This window comes from Panthera uncia (assembly GCF_023721935.1).
Source record: "Panthera uncia isolate 11264 chromosome E2 unlocalized genomic scaffold, Puncia_PCG_1.0 HiC_scaffold_20, whole genome shotgun sequence".
Lineage (NCBI taxonomy): Eukaryota > Metazoa > Chordata > Mammalia > Carnivora > Felidae > Panthera > Panthera uncia.
The window spans coordinates 9,335,508-9,351,677 of NW_026057589.1; the positions used below are offsets into that span (position 1 = coordinate 9,335,508).

Sequence of the window (16,170 nt, forward strand, 5' to 3'; positions counted from 1 at the left end):
CCCCCTATAATTCTACCAATGATCCACAAAATGGAGATACTTTAAAATTTACTATTAATGTGTTCTTCCTGTCCTAAGCATATCAATAACTGATTATTCTAGTTTTTTGTTTGGCTGTCTTCACTTACAACATTTGTTAAAAAGAGGGGCACCTGAGTGGCTCAGTTGTTTGAGCACCCCTCTTGATTTCGTTTCAGGTCATGATCTCATAGTTCATGGGTTCGAGTCATGCATCAGGCTCTGCACTGACAGCGGGATTCTCTCTCTGGCCCTCCTCTGCTCACGTACTCACTCTCTCTCAAAATAAATAAATAAACTTAAGAAAAAAAGATATCCTGATGACAGTCAGATGTCATGGTATCCCTGAGAATCAATCTTGCACCTGTTTTCCAACAGAATAATGTAGAGTAGAAATTGGTCCTGCATATATGTGTGTTTTTAGAATAATAATTTTTGAAGTGTCATATGAGCTAATTTAATGTTTATATACACATATTATTTGGGGATTTTTATTTTTTAGACTACAAAGACAGTTGGATCAACTCAACAAACATTAGAAAATATCTCTAACATAGCAGGAAATGGGTCTTTTTCATCATCATCATCTTCCCACTTACCTTCTGAAAATGAAAAGCAGCAGCAGATTCAGCCCAAGACCTACAACCCAGACACCCTGACAACTATCCAGACACAGGACATTTCACAGCCTGGTACCTTTCCAGCAGTCTCTGCTTCTAGTCAGCTGCCCAACAGTGATGCACTGCTGCAGCCGGCTACACCATTTCAGACAAGAGACACTCAGTCCAGAGAAGTATTACAATCTGATGGCACAGTGGTTAATTTGTCACACCTGACTGAGTCATCCCAGCAACAGCAGCAGTCACCACTACAAGAACAAGCACAGACTTTACAGCAGCAGATGTCATCAAATATTTTCCCATCCCCAAACAGCGTGAGTCAGCTACAGAATACGATTCAGCATTTGCAAGCCGGAAGTTTTACGGGCAGTACTGCTAGTGGCAGCAGTGGAAATGTTGACTTGGTCCAGCAAGTTTTAGAGGCACAACAACAGTTATCTTCAGTTTTGTTTTCTGCTCCAGATGGTAATGAGAATGTTCAAGAACAGCTTAGCGCAGACATTTTTCAACAAGTCAGTCAAATTCAAAACAGCGTAAGCCCTGGAATGTTCTCCTCAACGGAGCCAACAGTCCATACTAGACCAGATAATTTAATAGCTGGAAGAGCCGAAAGTGTTCACCCACAGAGCGAAAACACATTGTCCAATCAGCAACAGCAACAGCAGCAGCAGCAAGTGATGGAATCATCGGCTGCAATGGTGATGGAGATGCAACAGAGTATCTGTCAGGCAGCTGCCCAGATTCAGTCGGAGTTATTTCCTTCACCGGCTTCAGCAAATGGAAACCTTCAGCAATCTCCAGTTTACCAGCAGACCTCTCACATGATGAGCGCATTATCTACCAACGAGGACATGCAAATGCAGTGTGAATTGTTCTCTTCTCCCCCTGCAGTTTCTGGAAATGAAACTACTACAACCACCACGCAGCAGGTTGCCACCCCTGGCACTACCATGTTTCAGACATCAAGTTCAGGAGATGGAGAAGAGACTGGAGCACAAGCCAAGCAGATTCAGAACAGTGTCTTTCAGACCATGGTCCAGATGCAACATAGTGGGGACAGTCAACCTCAAGTAAACCTTTTCTCATCTACGAAAAGTATGATGGGTGTTCAGAATAATGGTACTCAGCAACAAGGTAATGGTTTATTCCAGCAAAGTAATGAGATGATGTCCCTCCAATCTGGGAATTTTTTGCAGCAGTCTTCTCATTCACAGGCTCCACTTTTTCATCCCCAAAATCCTATTGCTGATGCTCAGAACCTTTCCCAGGAAACTCAAGGTTCTATTTTTCATAGCCCAAGTCCTATCGTTCACAGTCAGACTTCTACAACGTCCTCGGAACAAATGCAGCCTCCGATGTTTCACTCGCAAAGTACCATGGCTGTGCTACAGGGCTCTTCTGTTCCTCAAGACCAGCAGTCAGCCAACATCTTTCTTTCCCAGAGTCCAATGAATAATCTTCAAAGTAACACCGTAGCCCAAGAAGAACAGATTTCATTTTTTGCAGCTCAGAACTCAATTTCTCCGCTTCAGTCCACATCTAACACTGAGCAGCAAGCTGCTTTTCAACAGCAGGCTCCAATATCACACATCCAGACCCCTATGCTTTCCCAGGAACAGGCCCAACCCTCCCAGCAGGGTATATTTCAGCCTCAGGTGTCCCTGGGCTCCCTTCCTCCAAATCCAATGCCTCAAAACCAACAAGGAACAATTTTCCAGTCACAGCACTCAATGGTTGCTATCCAGAGTAACTCTCCATCCCAGGAACAGCAGCAGCAGCAACAGCAGCAGCAGCAGCAGCAGCAGCAACAGCAACAACAGCAGAGCATTTTATTCAGTAATCAGAACACCATGGCTACAATGGCATCTCAGAAGCAGCCACCGCCAAACATGATATTCAACCCAAGTCCAAACGCGCTGGCTAACCAGGAGCAACAGAATCAGTCCATCTTTCACCAACAAAATAATATGGCCCCCATGAACCAAGAGCAGCAGCCCATGCAATTTCAGAACCAGCCTACAGTTTCCTCTCTTCAGAACCCAGGTCCTACCCAGTCTGAGTCGCCACAGACTTCCTTGTTCCATAGCTCTCCTCAGATTCAGTTAGTCCAAGGGTCACCCAGTTCTCAAGAGCAGCAAGTAACACTGTTCCTCTCTCCAGCATCCATGTCTGCTTTGCAGACCAGTATGAACCAACAAGACATGCAGCAGTCTCCTCTTTATTCCCCTCAGAACAACATGCCTGGAATCCAAGGAGCCACATCTTCACCTCAACCACAGGCTACTTTATTTCACAACACTACTGGAGGCACAATGAACCAACTACAGAATTCTCCTGGCTCATCTCAACAGACTTCAGGAATGTTCTTATTTGGCATTCAAAATAGTAAGAAACTCTAAATTTATTTCTTAAATGTTAGTGGCTGAGATGGTCAAATTCTTACTCTTATTAAAAGGAAGCAAAACACGGTGGTTTTAAGAACACAGATTGTAGTCAGAACTGAGTTCAATCCCAGCCATACCACTTACATACTGTGAGATCTTAGAGAAGTTATTTGACCTGCAGAAGGTTCAATTTCCACATCTAAATGGTGGTAATAATTATATACTTGAAAAGGATATTGGGAGGACTAAACGTGGTAATGAATATAAATGAATGTGTTTACCATTTTAAGCTGTAAACTTGAAAATGAAGTAAGAATGACAGAAAATATCTCTGCCAATTAAAGTAAGTAGTTTCCAAGGAGGTTAACCCATCGTTAATGTTTACATACCAAGGAAAGCATGTAGGACTGACTTATGATGCCAACTAAGCAAAGTTTTATTTTTATACTGCTTTGAGTAAACCTGGGATGAATTCCAGTACTGTTCGGTAAAAACCGTTTTGGAGGGCTATCAGTTGCCTCACTTCTAGTTCTATATTGAGTAAACACAATAGTGAATTTCCCCCAACAACTAATAAATATCTTCTTATGAACCTTAACAGAAAGTAACTAATCAAGTAGCTTCTCTATTTTAAATATCTCTGCAGACTGTAGTCAGCTTTTAACTTCTGGACCAGCTACATTGCCAGATCAGTTGATGGCCATAAGTCAGCCAGGCCAACCACAGAATGAGGGCCAGCCACCTGTGACAACACTTCTTTCTCAGCAAATGCCAGAGAGTTCTTCACTAACGTCCTCTATAAACACCAACCAGAACATTGAAAAGATTGATTTGCTTGTTTCATTGCAAAACCAAGGGAACAACTTGACTGGCACCTTTTAACTGGATAAGTAAGTATTGCATTTTGGTTTCTTTTTTATTGAAAAGCATCAATAAATTTTATTATTCTTATCAGATTTAGGTTTAAGTAATAACACTTTTTAGACCCTACTCTTTTGAAATACGGCTTTCTCACAAGATGGTATTTTTAGGGACACTTGGGTGGTCCATCTCTTGATTTTAGCTCGGGTCATGATCTCACGGGCTTGTGAGATCGAGCCCCATATCAGGCTCTGTGCTGACAGAGTGGGACCTGCTTGAGATTCCCTCCCCTCTCTCTCTCTCTGCCTCTCTCTCTCTCTCTCTCTCTCTCAAAATAAAATGTAAGATGATACTTTTTAAATTTGAATAAATTATTCTGGATGATAGCTTGTGGTCATAGTATTGATACTAGGCAATCCTTTTGGTTCTAAGTTTCTTCACCACGGAATGACAGAACACCTGATCAATGTACTATTGATTGGATATAATTAAGTCTTATTTCTCCCTTCCTCAAGAAATAAATACTGAGTCAGAAAAGTGTGTGGAAGTATAATATGATGCAGTATCATTTATAGTATTGTAATATACTTTGGAATCTTTCAGGGTAGCAGGAAATTTGTAATTTTGTTCCCTCCTTAGTGAGTTATATTCAACTTCTTCTTCTTTTTTAGAAATTCCATGAAGAAAATTCTGATTCCAAGATGTCCTGAGATCATGTGATTCCATGAGGATTTTTGAACTGTTACTTTAAAAACAAAACAAAGTATGAAAAACTGTGATTGAGTAAATGGATAGATTTTAGTCTTACTGCAAAAGAGCACACCTGTGCTGCCTGTTGCAGTGATTAGCCACCGTTGTTAACATCTTCATATTTTATATTCCTAATAACAGTGATGACTGAGAATCTATTTGAGTTTCCAGCTGACAGAATTAATTGTTGCTATTTTCCTAGGCGCTATTCCTTTGAAAGTATAGTTCAAATTCAAAAGCTGGACTGCTCAGTTATTATTGCTATTAGAAAATAATTCATATTGTCATGTTTACTTTTGTTCTTCATTCATATTTTCTTACCTGCATTGTTTTAGTCAAGTAATGGCTTTTGAAAAAGGAAAGTTCAAATAGTAACTAAAAGTAAGGCTGTGGTTTTCCAATATAAATAGCACAGCTATTGGCCAAAATGAAGGAATCTTTTTTCAGTTTTTATGGAGAAACTGAAGGGGTAACATTCTGACAAGTTAACTGTAGTAAGAGCTCTACACAGATAAGAGGCCTCTTTGTTACAAAGGCAGACAACACACAATCTAGGAACAGCTGAAATGCTATTGATTTTATTTTCCAGAGAGTTGTTCATTCTCTGTGTTTCTATTAAGGGTTTTAGCCATACCTGTGCAGAGAAGAATAATTATCTTGCTCTATCAAAAAAATGAAGGGGTTTAATACATGGTAAATTGTGTTCTGATATCCTCCTATAGCAGTTAAAACTGACAGAGCAACTTCAGTCTGTTTTCTTCTTATCCCCGTCTTGGACCGGTGTTCCCTTTTTATGTTCATTTTTATTATTTTCCCCCTCTTCTTCACTTTATTTTAGACAATTAGTAATATACTACGAGCTTTGTGACCCTGTAGCAACTTAAAGGAAAAGGCCGCTTTGGTCTGGGGTAACCCAGCAACTCCTGCAGCACAGGCAGGGTGGGGGGCCACTCTTTTAGGAGTGAGGGGAGCCGATTCCTGAGAAACAAGAAACAATGCATTTTTTTCCCCATGAACGGTGCTGTCCTGAAGTCTTCAAATTTTTCCCTCTAATAGGAAACAGTGTACATTTTAATTAAAAAAAAAAAAAAAAGCAAACTAAAATTTCTTGAAACATCACTTCTCCCTAAACTGCAGTGAGTGTAATTCACTTGTCACCTCAGTGCTTTACAGTTTGAAGTGGTCACTTATCTGATGGTTCCCACAAGCCTTAGGCTTTACAGGGTCATATCATTGACTTAAAATGAAGAATTAAATTGTGTTACGTCTCTAGAGAGCAAAATTACACACTCCAGAATTTGCAGTTGCAGTTGTAGCATTAGTTACACAGTTTTGGGTGTTCTTGCCACCCACGGGATGCCTGCTTCTCACGACAACCTGTCGTTTGGGCACGTGCTTACGTCTCGTTTTCCTTTTGGCATGTAGAAAGCTGTTTATACAGTTTAAGGCCAAATTGTGTGTGGCTTCTATATGTAGATAAGATGTTTTGGTATTCATGTCTGTTTCATTTATTTTTATTAAGTGTACAAAAAAAATAGCCTGTTAATTATTTGTTGAAGGCTACTTTTCTGTTGTGTTTTTTTTTTTTTTAATTTGTTTTCTATCCTATACATTTAGTTGAACTTTGTGGAATTGTGGTGTTGGTTTTGTTTATACAGCCAGATTTTTTTCCCCCTTTTTGTGGTCCTCCTTAGTTCTTTGAATGTGCTCTTCTCCTAATTTGTTTTTTCTCTTTGTTCTTATATATTCTTCCCTCCACCCTGACCCTTTCTTTCTTTCTCTCTCTGATTGAGAGGCATTGAATTACGTTTTCAGTAGTACAGGCTTCTTGCCGATATGAAGGGAACTTTTCAGAAAGAGACCTACTCTGGGTCATTTACTTTTGAATACAGTTTTCAATCGTTCAAGTTTTGGATGGTTTATATCTAATGTGTGTTTCATTTTTTTGGAAAGCTATATTTTGTATTTAGGAAATGGTATACTATTTTGCTATTTGTACTGAGTGAGTACATTGGCATAAATATAGAAATTTATATATATACATATATATAAACTATTCTTTTTTTGCCACACATTTTTGTGGTAAATTTGTGAGTTTGTCTGATGTTCTACCACAACGTGGCGTCTGATAACAGTGAGGGGGGGTTTGTTATGTCTTTATTGAGTATTTAAGTATCTTTTGAAACAAATGACCTGTTCATCTGTGGCCATTCCATCAGGCAGTTCCTTGATGTTATTAGTGGGCTAAAGGCAGCTTACTGTGTGTTTGCTGGATCTTTCACTCAGCAAAATGTTAGAGTAAGGAAACCCATCAGGCAATTGTGTCAGATGGTGTTTCATGAGAATGAGCCATTCAGTCTTTGCTCACTATATATTTAATATTTTATTGTTGTTATTGTTATTATTAATTGGCTTTCTGTATTCTATGCCTTTTATTTATAATAACACTAAAAAAAACCACAAACCATGTTTGTAATTTTAATAACGTTTTCCCCATCTTGTAATATCCAGAGCTACTTTATAGATTCTCTGAACCAAAAGCATTTCCTCAATAGATCATCTCTCCCCACCGCATCAGGGAAAATTACCCAATATAGTTCAGGTTATGAGAAGGACCAGCCACACAATCCAGTGCTTCAGTTTTAACATGTAAAACTCTAACTGCAGAGGTATAAAGAGGTATAAAGAGCTTACCCAGCAGGTATAAAAATAAGAAGTAGAAATAAAATACTGTAAGTTTATTTCTGAGTTTTCTGACTTTTTTTCTAAGAGATTACACAGGAGACTCAGGAAGTCTATTTGCTCACCAAGTTTCAACTAGAATGTTTCTTAGCACTGCTCTGTGGATGAAGTGGTGGCAAGAAGACTGGCTTGTGTGCTGACTTCTGTTCTGTTGTTTCGCAAGAGGCTTATCATCGTAAAATGCTGATCGCCAATGCCAAGTTACCAGGGACCAATTTTCTGTTTTATAGTATCTAAGTTTAGAACAGAACATACACCTGAACTGTAGTGGCTTGATTGGATGGAGGCAGAAAACCCAAATTTTATTTTCATAAATTTTGTGGTTATTTATACAAGGGCTGTGCTATGCTACCACATTCTTATTCAATAATGATGGATATTTTTTTTAACATCGTTAAATGTTCCCTACCCCTAAAGGTCACTGTTAAGTACAGCATTCTGACTGTTTGGTTACAAAAGACATTTGTCTTCTTACTAAAGAGTTAGCTCAGTGGTCAGTGGTTGATACGTGTGCTAATAATACAATTTCCAGATTAATGTTACAAATAATAGCGATCTATGAGAGAGACTCCATGAGCCAGCAAAGGCCTTGGAAGCAACAATTTATTAAATTTATTTATGGCAGAAGGACCTAAATAAACTCTGAACCTTTTTTTAGTCCTTTATATTGTTATATTCAGTTGCTCTTGCTTTAGCAAATCACCTTAATGCTTGGAGCTTATCTTTCTGTGTGTGTGTGTGTATGTGTGTGTTATTCCTTATTGTCATTCCATGATATATCCACACCAACAGGGGAGAAGACAACTAGAAATCATATTTGCCTCAGAGCTTTATCATGTTACCTTTGTAATTAGAGCAGCCAATGCAAATCAGTTTTTGCCAGACTCTCTGGAACAGGTTTTTAAAGGGCTTTATTTATTATGAAAAGCAGAATTAATGAGGGACCCCCCCTTTCTTCCTTTCTTTTTGTGGTAATTTTGTCTATGCTGTAGTTGAGAATTTCATTATAGTGCATTTCTTATCCATCAGAACCTCAGTTAATCTGCCTAGGAAAAATAATGTCAAAGCAAATGAGAAAAAAGTTCTATCTGAGTCCCCCTAGAACTAAAGTAATAATTCTTTTTGGCCATCTAAACTGTTTTAGACACTTGTTTTAGAAGAGTGAAATCTGTTTAGACAGATCAATAATTAAAAACCAGGATTAAATGCTTTAATAATCAAAGTCTCAAACGTGACTTACAAATACTCACTAGGAGTAATTTGAGAATTATTCATCATTCTGATGAAAATTTCTGTTCTAAGATTTGTTAATTTTTTTTCTAATTAATTGAAAACTTGATGAGGTCTGTTAGCTTTAGTTTCAAAAAGTTTCAGAAAACTTTTTTGACAAAAAAGTTATGACCACAGGCTTCATCCCTAACCAGTACAGCCATGTTCTGTCTGCACACCTTGCTTATTTGGAGGGACTCCATGAAGACAAAGACTGTATAGTTCAGCAGCTCTATTAGGAAAAAAACTCAGAGCACATTCCCTACTAAGTTAGGTATATCCATATTAAAAAGAGGTTTTCTCCTCCGCTTATTTGTGTCACTAGAGCTAAATCGTGGACATAATGTTCATAATGCAGTAAATATCAGAGTAATTCCTATAGTATCATTTGTGAATTGCCTCAGTACTCTAATTAATTCTTTAATTCCCATTTATTTTCATGCCATTCTAGCCTCATTCATTAATAAAATTCTATTTTTACTCCACTTTCTCTTTCAGAAAAAAAATTTTTAATTAATATTTTATATCTAGACTAAATGCATATGGAAAAGTGCCTTTCTACCATAATAGTGCCCCTTTCTTGTAATTTCATTTTTCACTATTGCCAAAAACAAATAAATTATTTCAGTAGGCCCCATCTTTCAATTATTTCATTTAGCATTCTTTTCTCCATTTTTCTGTCACCAGAGAAAACAACTTCATAAGTCTCTCCCTTTGGCATAAGAGTAACAGAGAGATACATTGCTAGAATTGTTCCTCTGGGGGAGGGTAAATAATAGATTATAGAACTAGGGGCACCTGGGTGGCCCAGTCGCTTAAGTGCCAACTGTGGCTCAGGTCATGATCTCACAGTTCATAAGATCAAGCCCTCCATCGGGCTCTGTGCTGCAGCTCAGAGCCTGAAGCCTGCTTCGGATTCTGTGACTCCCTCTCTCTCTCTCTGTCCCTCCCCTGCTCGCACTCTGTCTCTGAAAAATAAAATAAACATTAGAGTTACAGTGTTGAGGCTTTATATAAATTATCTAAATTTGACTTCATCTCGACCAACTAATGATAGGTCTTATCTGAACGCTAATGAAAATTTTATTGTCTGCGAGACTCCATGCACACAAATGTTTGTAGTTAAATTTCAGGAAGGAAGTATTTAAAACATCTTCTCTCATCTTAGATAAAAATAAATCACTGACACAAAATTTAGATAAAACCTGGTAAAGTCCATTTTTCTAACTAGACAACGCCATGGAATTCGTCGTAGTGCACTTCTTGCCTATCAGAACCTTTGTAATCTCTATGAAAAATAGTGTCAAAGAAAATGAAGAAGTTATATTGGAATCCCTCTAGAACAAAGGTTATAATTCCTTTCAACAAGATACAGTTGGATTGACTGTCCCTCTGGTTTTGTTATTTTGCCTCTGTCCTGGCTCCTGGCTGCAGTGGTGGTGCTGAAAGAGAGGGCATCACAGCGGTAGCTTTGGGATAGAGCTGCTTTGGGATAGAGCTGTATTTCTTTGACTTAGTGGCACTGAAAACTGCAGGCTTTTATGCAATATTCTTAATACCCTAATGATATTATGCACTTTAATCATTCCAAAGAAGTCAAGAATGCTGTATAGTGATGATTCCTTCTTAATGAATACATCTTAACTATTTGTATCCCTTTTTATTTTGGATAGTCAGCTTGGTGTAAGTGTTCTGTGAATATTTTCTAAAATGACTGTATCGTAGGACTTAAGACTTTGAAATGTAATTGACTATGTGGAGAAATGATTACACTTCAGCAAACCAGTTTAGAAATATTAATGTTCAGCTTGCTAATGTATATGTTTGAGACTTAATTAAAATCAGCCCTCTTCCAGTATTTTGTGTTTTGTCTGTGAGAACATTGTAGTGTATAGTTTTTTACATATAGAGTGTAACCAGTGGTTTTCAAAATATGGTCCTCAGCCCACCAGCCAGCATCAGTATCACTTGGGAACTAGGTAGAAATGCACATTCTGGAGCCCTATCATAGACATACTGAATCAGAAACTTTGGAATGGGGCCTAGCAATCTGTGTTTTAACAAGCCCTCCAGGTAATTCTGATGTATGCTCAAGCGTGAAAACCACTGGTGTAAATGGTATACAGTAAGATCTAGAAAGGTTTTTCCCCCTACTCATACAAATAGTTATATATTGTTCTTTATGTAAATTCAGCTTAACCTGGTTATCCGTAATCATTTATTGGCAATGATAAGTTATTCTTAGTACTGCCTATAGAAATATAGTATATTTTATATACATATACACTTAGTCTAGTTATTGATAATTCAGTTAACTTAGTTTGGCATTTTCCTACCATTTACTAAAAAGTTTACATTAAATGACTGATTTAAATATATAGGTGCAATCTTCTATATTTCTTTTAATTGTTATGACATTTAAGTAGCTGAAACAATTGACGGGTGCTACAGTCTCCTGTTTATCCATAAAATGGGTACCTTGTGGGCAGTGATAACACAAGCTTTCTTTTCATTGCCTCTTACTTTACCAGCAGACCACAATTTTGGTCTGGCTAGACCAACTCTCGGAACATCATTCCTTGTATTTATATTTGTATCTGAGATATTAAATAAGATGGCTGGCCAGGTCAACATAGCACCTTATTTAATTTCTTTTTTAAATCAATAAAACTTATTTAAAAGTAGCTTGGTTTGTATGAGAACTGATGCAGTAGAGATATAGCTATCCTCGGAACTTACGCTTCAGACACGCATTATTTACTAAAATAAATATTGGACAAGACAGTGCATTATTAATCTGGGCATTTCTCCCTTCCCAATTATATGCCTCATGGTAAATATAACAAGATAAGTAGATTTATTTGTTCATTTTAATTTTGTGTGTAATTTAGTACCTCCATAATTGCTGTAATCTTCCTTCCACTGTTTACAAATCACCAATCAATTAACTCATGGAAGAAAAATGCACATTCAAATTAAAAATAATTGTATATTCACTTTATAAAAATCACCACTGCTGTCTTTGCTTAACACTAGCAGTGGAAGTGTAAGTGGCTTACTCTACAAACCTTGGTGCTGGCAACACATAGGCAAACTGTGGGGAGATGCTCTAGGTACATTCCTCCTTTCTTGTTCCCTTTCCCTTCTTCTCCAGTTGATTGCATAATGTATTCCTGTGCCCAAAGAATTCTATCACGGTTCTATTTGACTCCAACTTGTAGTGTCTCTTTTAGAAGCCCCATGTTTAGCCATATTATCCCTGTTCTTTTTCTTCCCCAGAAGAAATTTGGTGTGAAATAGTTTATAGAGTTCGCTTATTATTTTACCTAATGAACCTCAGGACAACACGCACACACATATACATACACACACACACACCATCTCAGATGTTTGAGGGTGGCTTTGGAATCAAACTAATGAGTCCAATGAAGAACTGTCCTGCACTGAAGGGTTTATGACTTTAGTAGCTACAAACTGATTCCAGTGACATTGAGTTAATTTCTTTTGAGCTAATGAATGTATCTGCTCGCCTTGTTTCCTTCTAATTGATAAGCTCCAAGTAGTTGCTACTCTTTTTGGACAATTTTACTGAGTTTTATTCACTTCTTTTATTAGTCTTTTAATTTAACATATTGCACATATTTCATTAACCCATTCTCAAGTGGTTTAGCTACCATTCTGCCATTAAAATTTTTTAATTTAATTTTATTTGCTTGAGCACACTGATCAACCACTGAACTGCCTTCTTCCATTGTCCTGCAATGAAATAAGGATTACATTTTTGTGTATATGGCTTTCATAGTTGAGATTTCAGAGCACTGACACCAGATATTTTCAGTTTGTTCTCTGGGGGAATTTCATTTGCATCTATGTTTTTAGCTATCTGTGATAACTTGTTAAATATTAAAAAGATATTTTGCTTCTATTGGAACATTTGTATACTCGCAACTATATTTCTGTAAACAGCTGCAGTCAGAAATAAAACATTGAAAGTTTTCATTTTGCGGTGAGTAACTGTCGTTTTTTCCTCAGACTTTGTGAATGAATTCATATCCGTGAATGTCAGTGTTGAGCAGCATGAGCCTATGGCCGAAATTATAAAATCATTAGGAAAAGGTATGAAATATAGTTGGATTTGGAGCAATTACTTTGTGCCTCCTGTTTTGCCAGGCAGTGTCGTAGCATCTAGTGTGGTAGCAAATCATGTAGCATAAAGGTGCTTTTGCTGAAAACCAGATCTCCCCAGCCCTCAGCCTCACTCCCACACCCAGGGGCATTCTCTTTTTGTTCTTTCGTCTGTTATTTCCACATGTATCAGTTGGTGTTTACCAAAATGTACGTATAACATGTCACTAGTGGTATTCAAAATGTTACGTGAGTAGACATATATGTCTTTGTGTGTTAGAAAAACATATATCCACCTACTAGACTGTGGGGAAATGTGACATTAAAGACAAACATTAAATACTAATACAGATGGAACATGGATATCATGAATTTGATCTATAAATAACTGAAGCTTAAGAAGCCTTGCTTTCAACAGTATGCTTATATCTTCTTATCATATATAGACTTTGCCTGTTGATTCTGTGAAGGTGACTCAATTTTTAACATACCCAAATGTATACACATACATGAGTTGTCATTTTAGGAGGCTATATATTTCTTAACAATGCTACCATTGTTCTATATGTATTTAAAAGTTGTCTTCTGGGGGGTGCCTCAGTGGCTCAGTCTTAAGCATCCAACTCTTGATCTTAGATCTTGATCTTAGATTTTAGATCTTAGATCTTGATTTCACAGTCATGAGTTCAAGCCCCTCATTGGACTCCACTGGGTGTGAAACCTGCTTTAAAAAAAAAAAAAATGTCTTTTGACATTTATTGACTTCAACAGCACTGGAAAGGAGTGATAACCAAATGAAATTTATTAAGTATAAATGTCAAAAATACTTGGGTCCAAAAAACTGCCTTTGTGGGCAAAACACTGATGTGACGATGGGACTGTAAGTGGCTGCAACCTGGCTTACATAATTCAAGGTACAGTGTCCACAGCAAGGGAGGTGGTTGTCCCGCTTTACTCCAAGCTGGTGAGAGTAATACTCTCTCATATTGTAAGGAGCAAACACATTCTCAGCAGCCATGTAATCAGGCCTGTAACAGAATTGGAACATCATTTATCCCTGCTCAGGACACAACAGGGACTCTGGAAATATAAAAGTAGCTACAGTTTCTCAACCGCAACACTTAATGATCTTGTTCTCAAGAAGAGGTATTGATTGCTACCCCTGTGCTCTATTGCATGGCGCCATCGTCCCTGCTTCTACGGAGGCAATAGAATACAGTTTTTAAAAGCCTGGGTTCAGGGTACCTGGGTGGCTCAGTCAGTTGAGCATCTGACTCTTGATTTTGGCTCAGGTCATGATCCCAGGGTTGTGGGATCGAACCCCGCATCAGGCTCCACTCTGAGCGTGAAGCCTGCTTAAGATTCTTTCTTTCCCTCTGCCCCTCTCCCCCACTTGTGCTCAGTCTCTATCTCTCTCTGTCTCTCTCTCTAAAAATAAATTAATAAAAGCATAAGCTCTTGAGTTTGCCCACCTGAGTGGAGTTCTGGTTCCTACACATGCCATTTAACCTCTCCATTTCTCAATCTCCTTATTTATAAAGTAGAAACAAAAGCAAAACCTCTTAGGGCTATTGCAAAAACTAAGTAAATTAAGTCATGTAAAATTGCTTAGTTCCTGGTACACAGTAAGTACCTTGTTTTAGTATTTCTAGTCCTGACGCTACTTAGCTCTTCTGTCCTTGTGTACTAGATCCCATAAGCTTTGGCTTTTTCAAAGACCTGTTCCTTTAATTGTCCTCTTTCTCCAGGATCAAAACCTTTCCTCTCTGAGTCCTTCCTACTGGCATATAAATGTGCTATAATGTCCCTTATCTCTTAAAAAATCAAATAACTTTCTTTGACCACACACCCCCGACCCTACACACACACACACACACACACACACACACACAGTTTCCACTTCCTCTTCTTCTGTTCTCTCTTGAACCCATTCCAATCAGGCTTTCATCAAACCAGTCTCCTGAAATATCTCTTGTCAAAGTCACCAGTGGCCTCCACATGGCTATATGCAAAGGTCAATTCTCAGATCTAGCTTACTTGGCTTAGTAGTATTGGACACACTTGATCACTCCGTATTTGAAACACTCTCTTCACTTAGCTTTCAGGACCCCACACTCAGCTCTCCTGCTCCACTGGCCACTTATTTTTCATTCTCATCTTCCTGACCTAACACTGGAGAGAACTAGAAGTCAATTACCAGATCTTTTCTCTATCATAATTCATGTCCCAGGTAATGTCATCTGTGACATTGCTTTATATAATATCTGTAAGTTGAAGATTTCCAGATGTGTACCTCCTACCATAATGTCTGCCCTAACACCAGGTCTTTTTAAAAAATTTATTTCAGAGAGAGAGAATCTCAAGCAGGCTCCATGCGAAGCACAGAGCCCGACACAGGGCTCAATCCCATGATCCTGGGACCATGACCTGAGCTGAAATCAAGAGTCAGCCGCTCAAGCCACCCAGACACCTATTACAGTCTTAATAGACATCCCTCTCAAACATAAAATGTCTGAAATCAGATTTTGATTCCACCCTTCCTGATCCCAGCTTCTTCCCCGAATATGCTTTCCAGATTCTTGCTCACCTTAGCAAATGGGATGTATCCAACCTTGTAAATACATTCACTTCTTGAGACACGTGACTCGGTAGAGCATGCAACTCTTGATCTTGGGGTTGTGAGTTCGAGCCCTATGTTGGGTTTGGAGACTACTTAAAATCTCTTTTAAAAATGAATACATGCACTTCTCCACACCTCTATTGCTGTCACCCTGGTCCAAAGCATTTATTGACTAGCTTGTCACATTGTGCCACAATTCTCCATGCTTCCATCATTGCCTTACGCTTGGCTCCTCACCTACCAGCCAAACAGGAGTCAGATTATGCTATACCTCAGCCCAAAACTCTTGACTTCCTATCTTTATATTCTTACAGCACTTACGAGGCTCCGTCTCCAGTCCCAGCTGTGTCTCTGGCCTAGCCCTCTCTCCCCTGCTCTGCTGTAGCCACTAAAGTCCTCTCTTTTCCTCATGTTACGCGTGTTCCTGCCTCAGGGATTTGCACTCTGACGTCACTCCTGCCCGGAGTGCCTCCCTTCAGGCATCTACATCTCTCTCGCTTTATCAGGTCTTTGCTCAAATGTAGCCTTACTGGGGAGGTCTTTCTTGATCGGCCAGTGTAAAACAAAACTCCCCATATCCTGTCTCTCTCTTACCCTGCTCTTTCTTCCTAGCATTTATCACCACCCGACATGACTGTTCTGTCATTCTTCCCTCGAATGCAAACTCCATGAGGTGCTCGGTTTTGTTCATTGCTCTGTTCCCCGTACCTAGAAGAGTACCTGGGCCATTGACTGGGTAAATCAACAAATCAGGCAAATCACAATAAATACTGCCCTTTGG

General features: G+C 38.6%; 1 protein-coding gene across 5 annotated transcripts in view; it reads left to right on the forward strand.

Moving 5' to 3' along the window:
- Positions 1–12,705, forward strand: part of NFAT5 (nuclear factor of activated T cells 5) — a 117,368-nt gene extending 104,663 nt beyond the window's left edge. For 4 of the 5 annotated variants that reach the window (XM_049622419.1, XM_049622420.1, XM_049622422.1 and 1 more), the window contains 3 exons: positions 521–3,023; positions 3,669–3,912; positions 4,555–12,705. In XM_049622419.1, coding sequence (XP_049478376.1) covers positions 521–3,023; positions 3,669–3,904 — 2,739 coding nt within the window. In that variant the 3' untranslated portion in view covers positions 3,905–3,912; positions 4,555–12,705. The remainder of the gene's footprint in view (positions 1–520; positions 3,024–3,668; positions 3,913–4,554) is intronic. The other variant, XM_049622424.1, reaches the window with a different exon arrangement.
- The last annotated feature ends 3,465 nt before the right edge of the window (positions 12,706–16,170 follow it).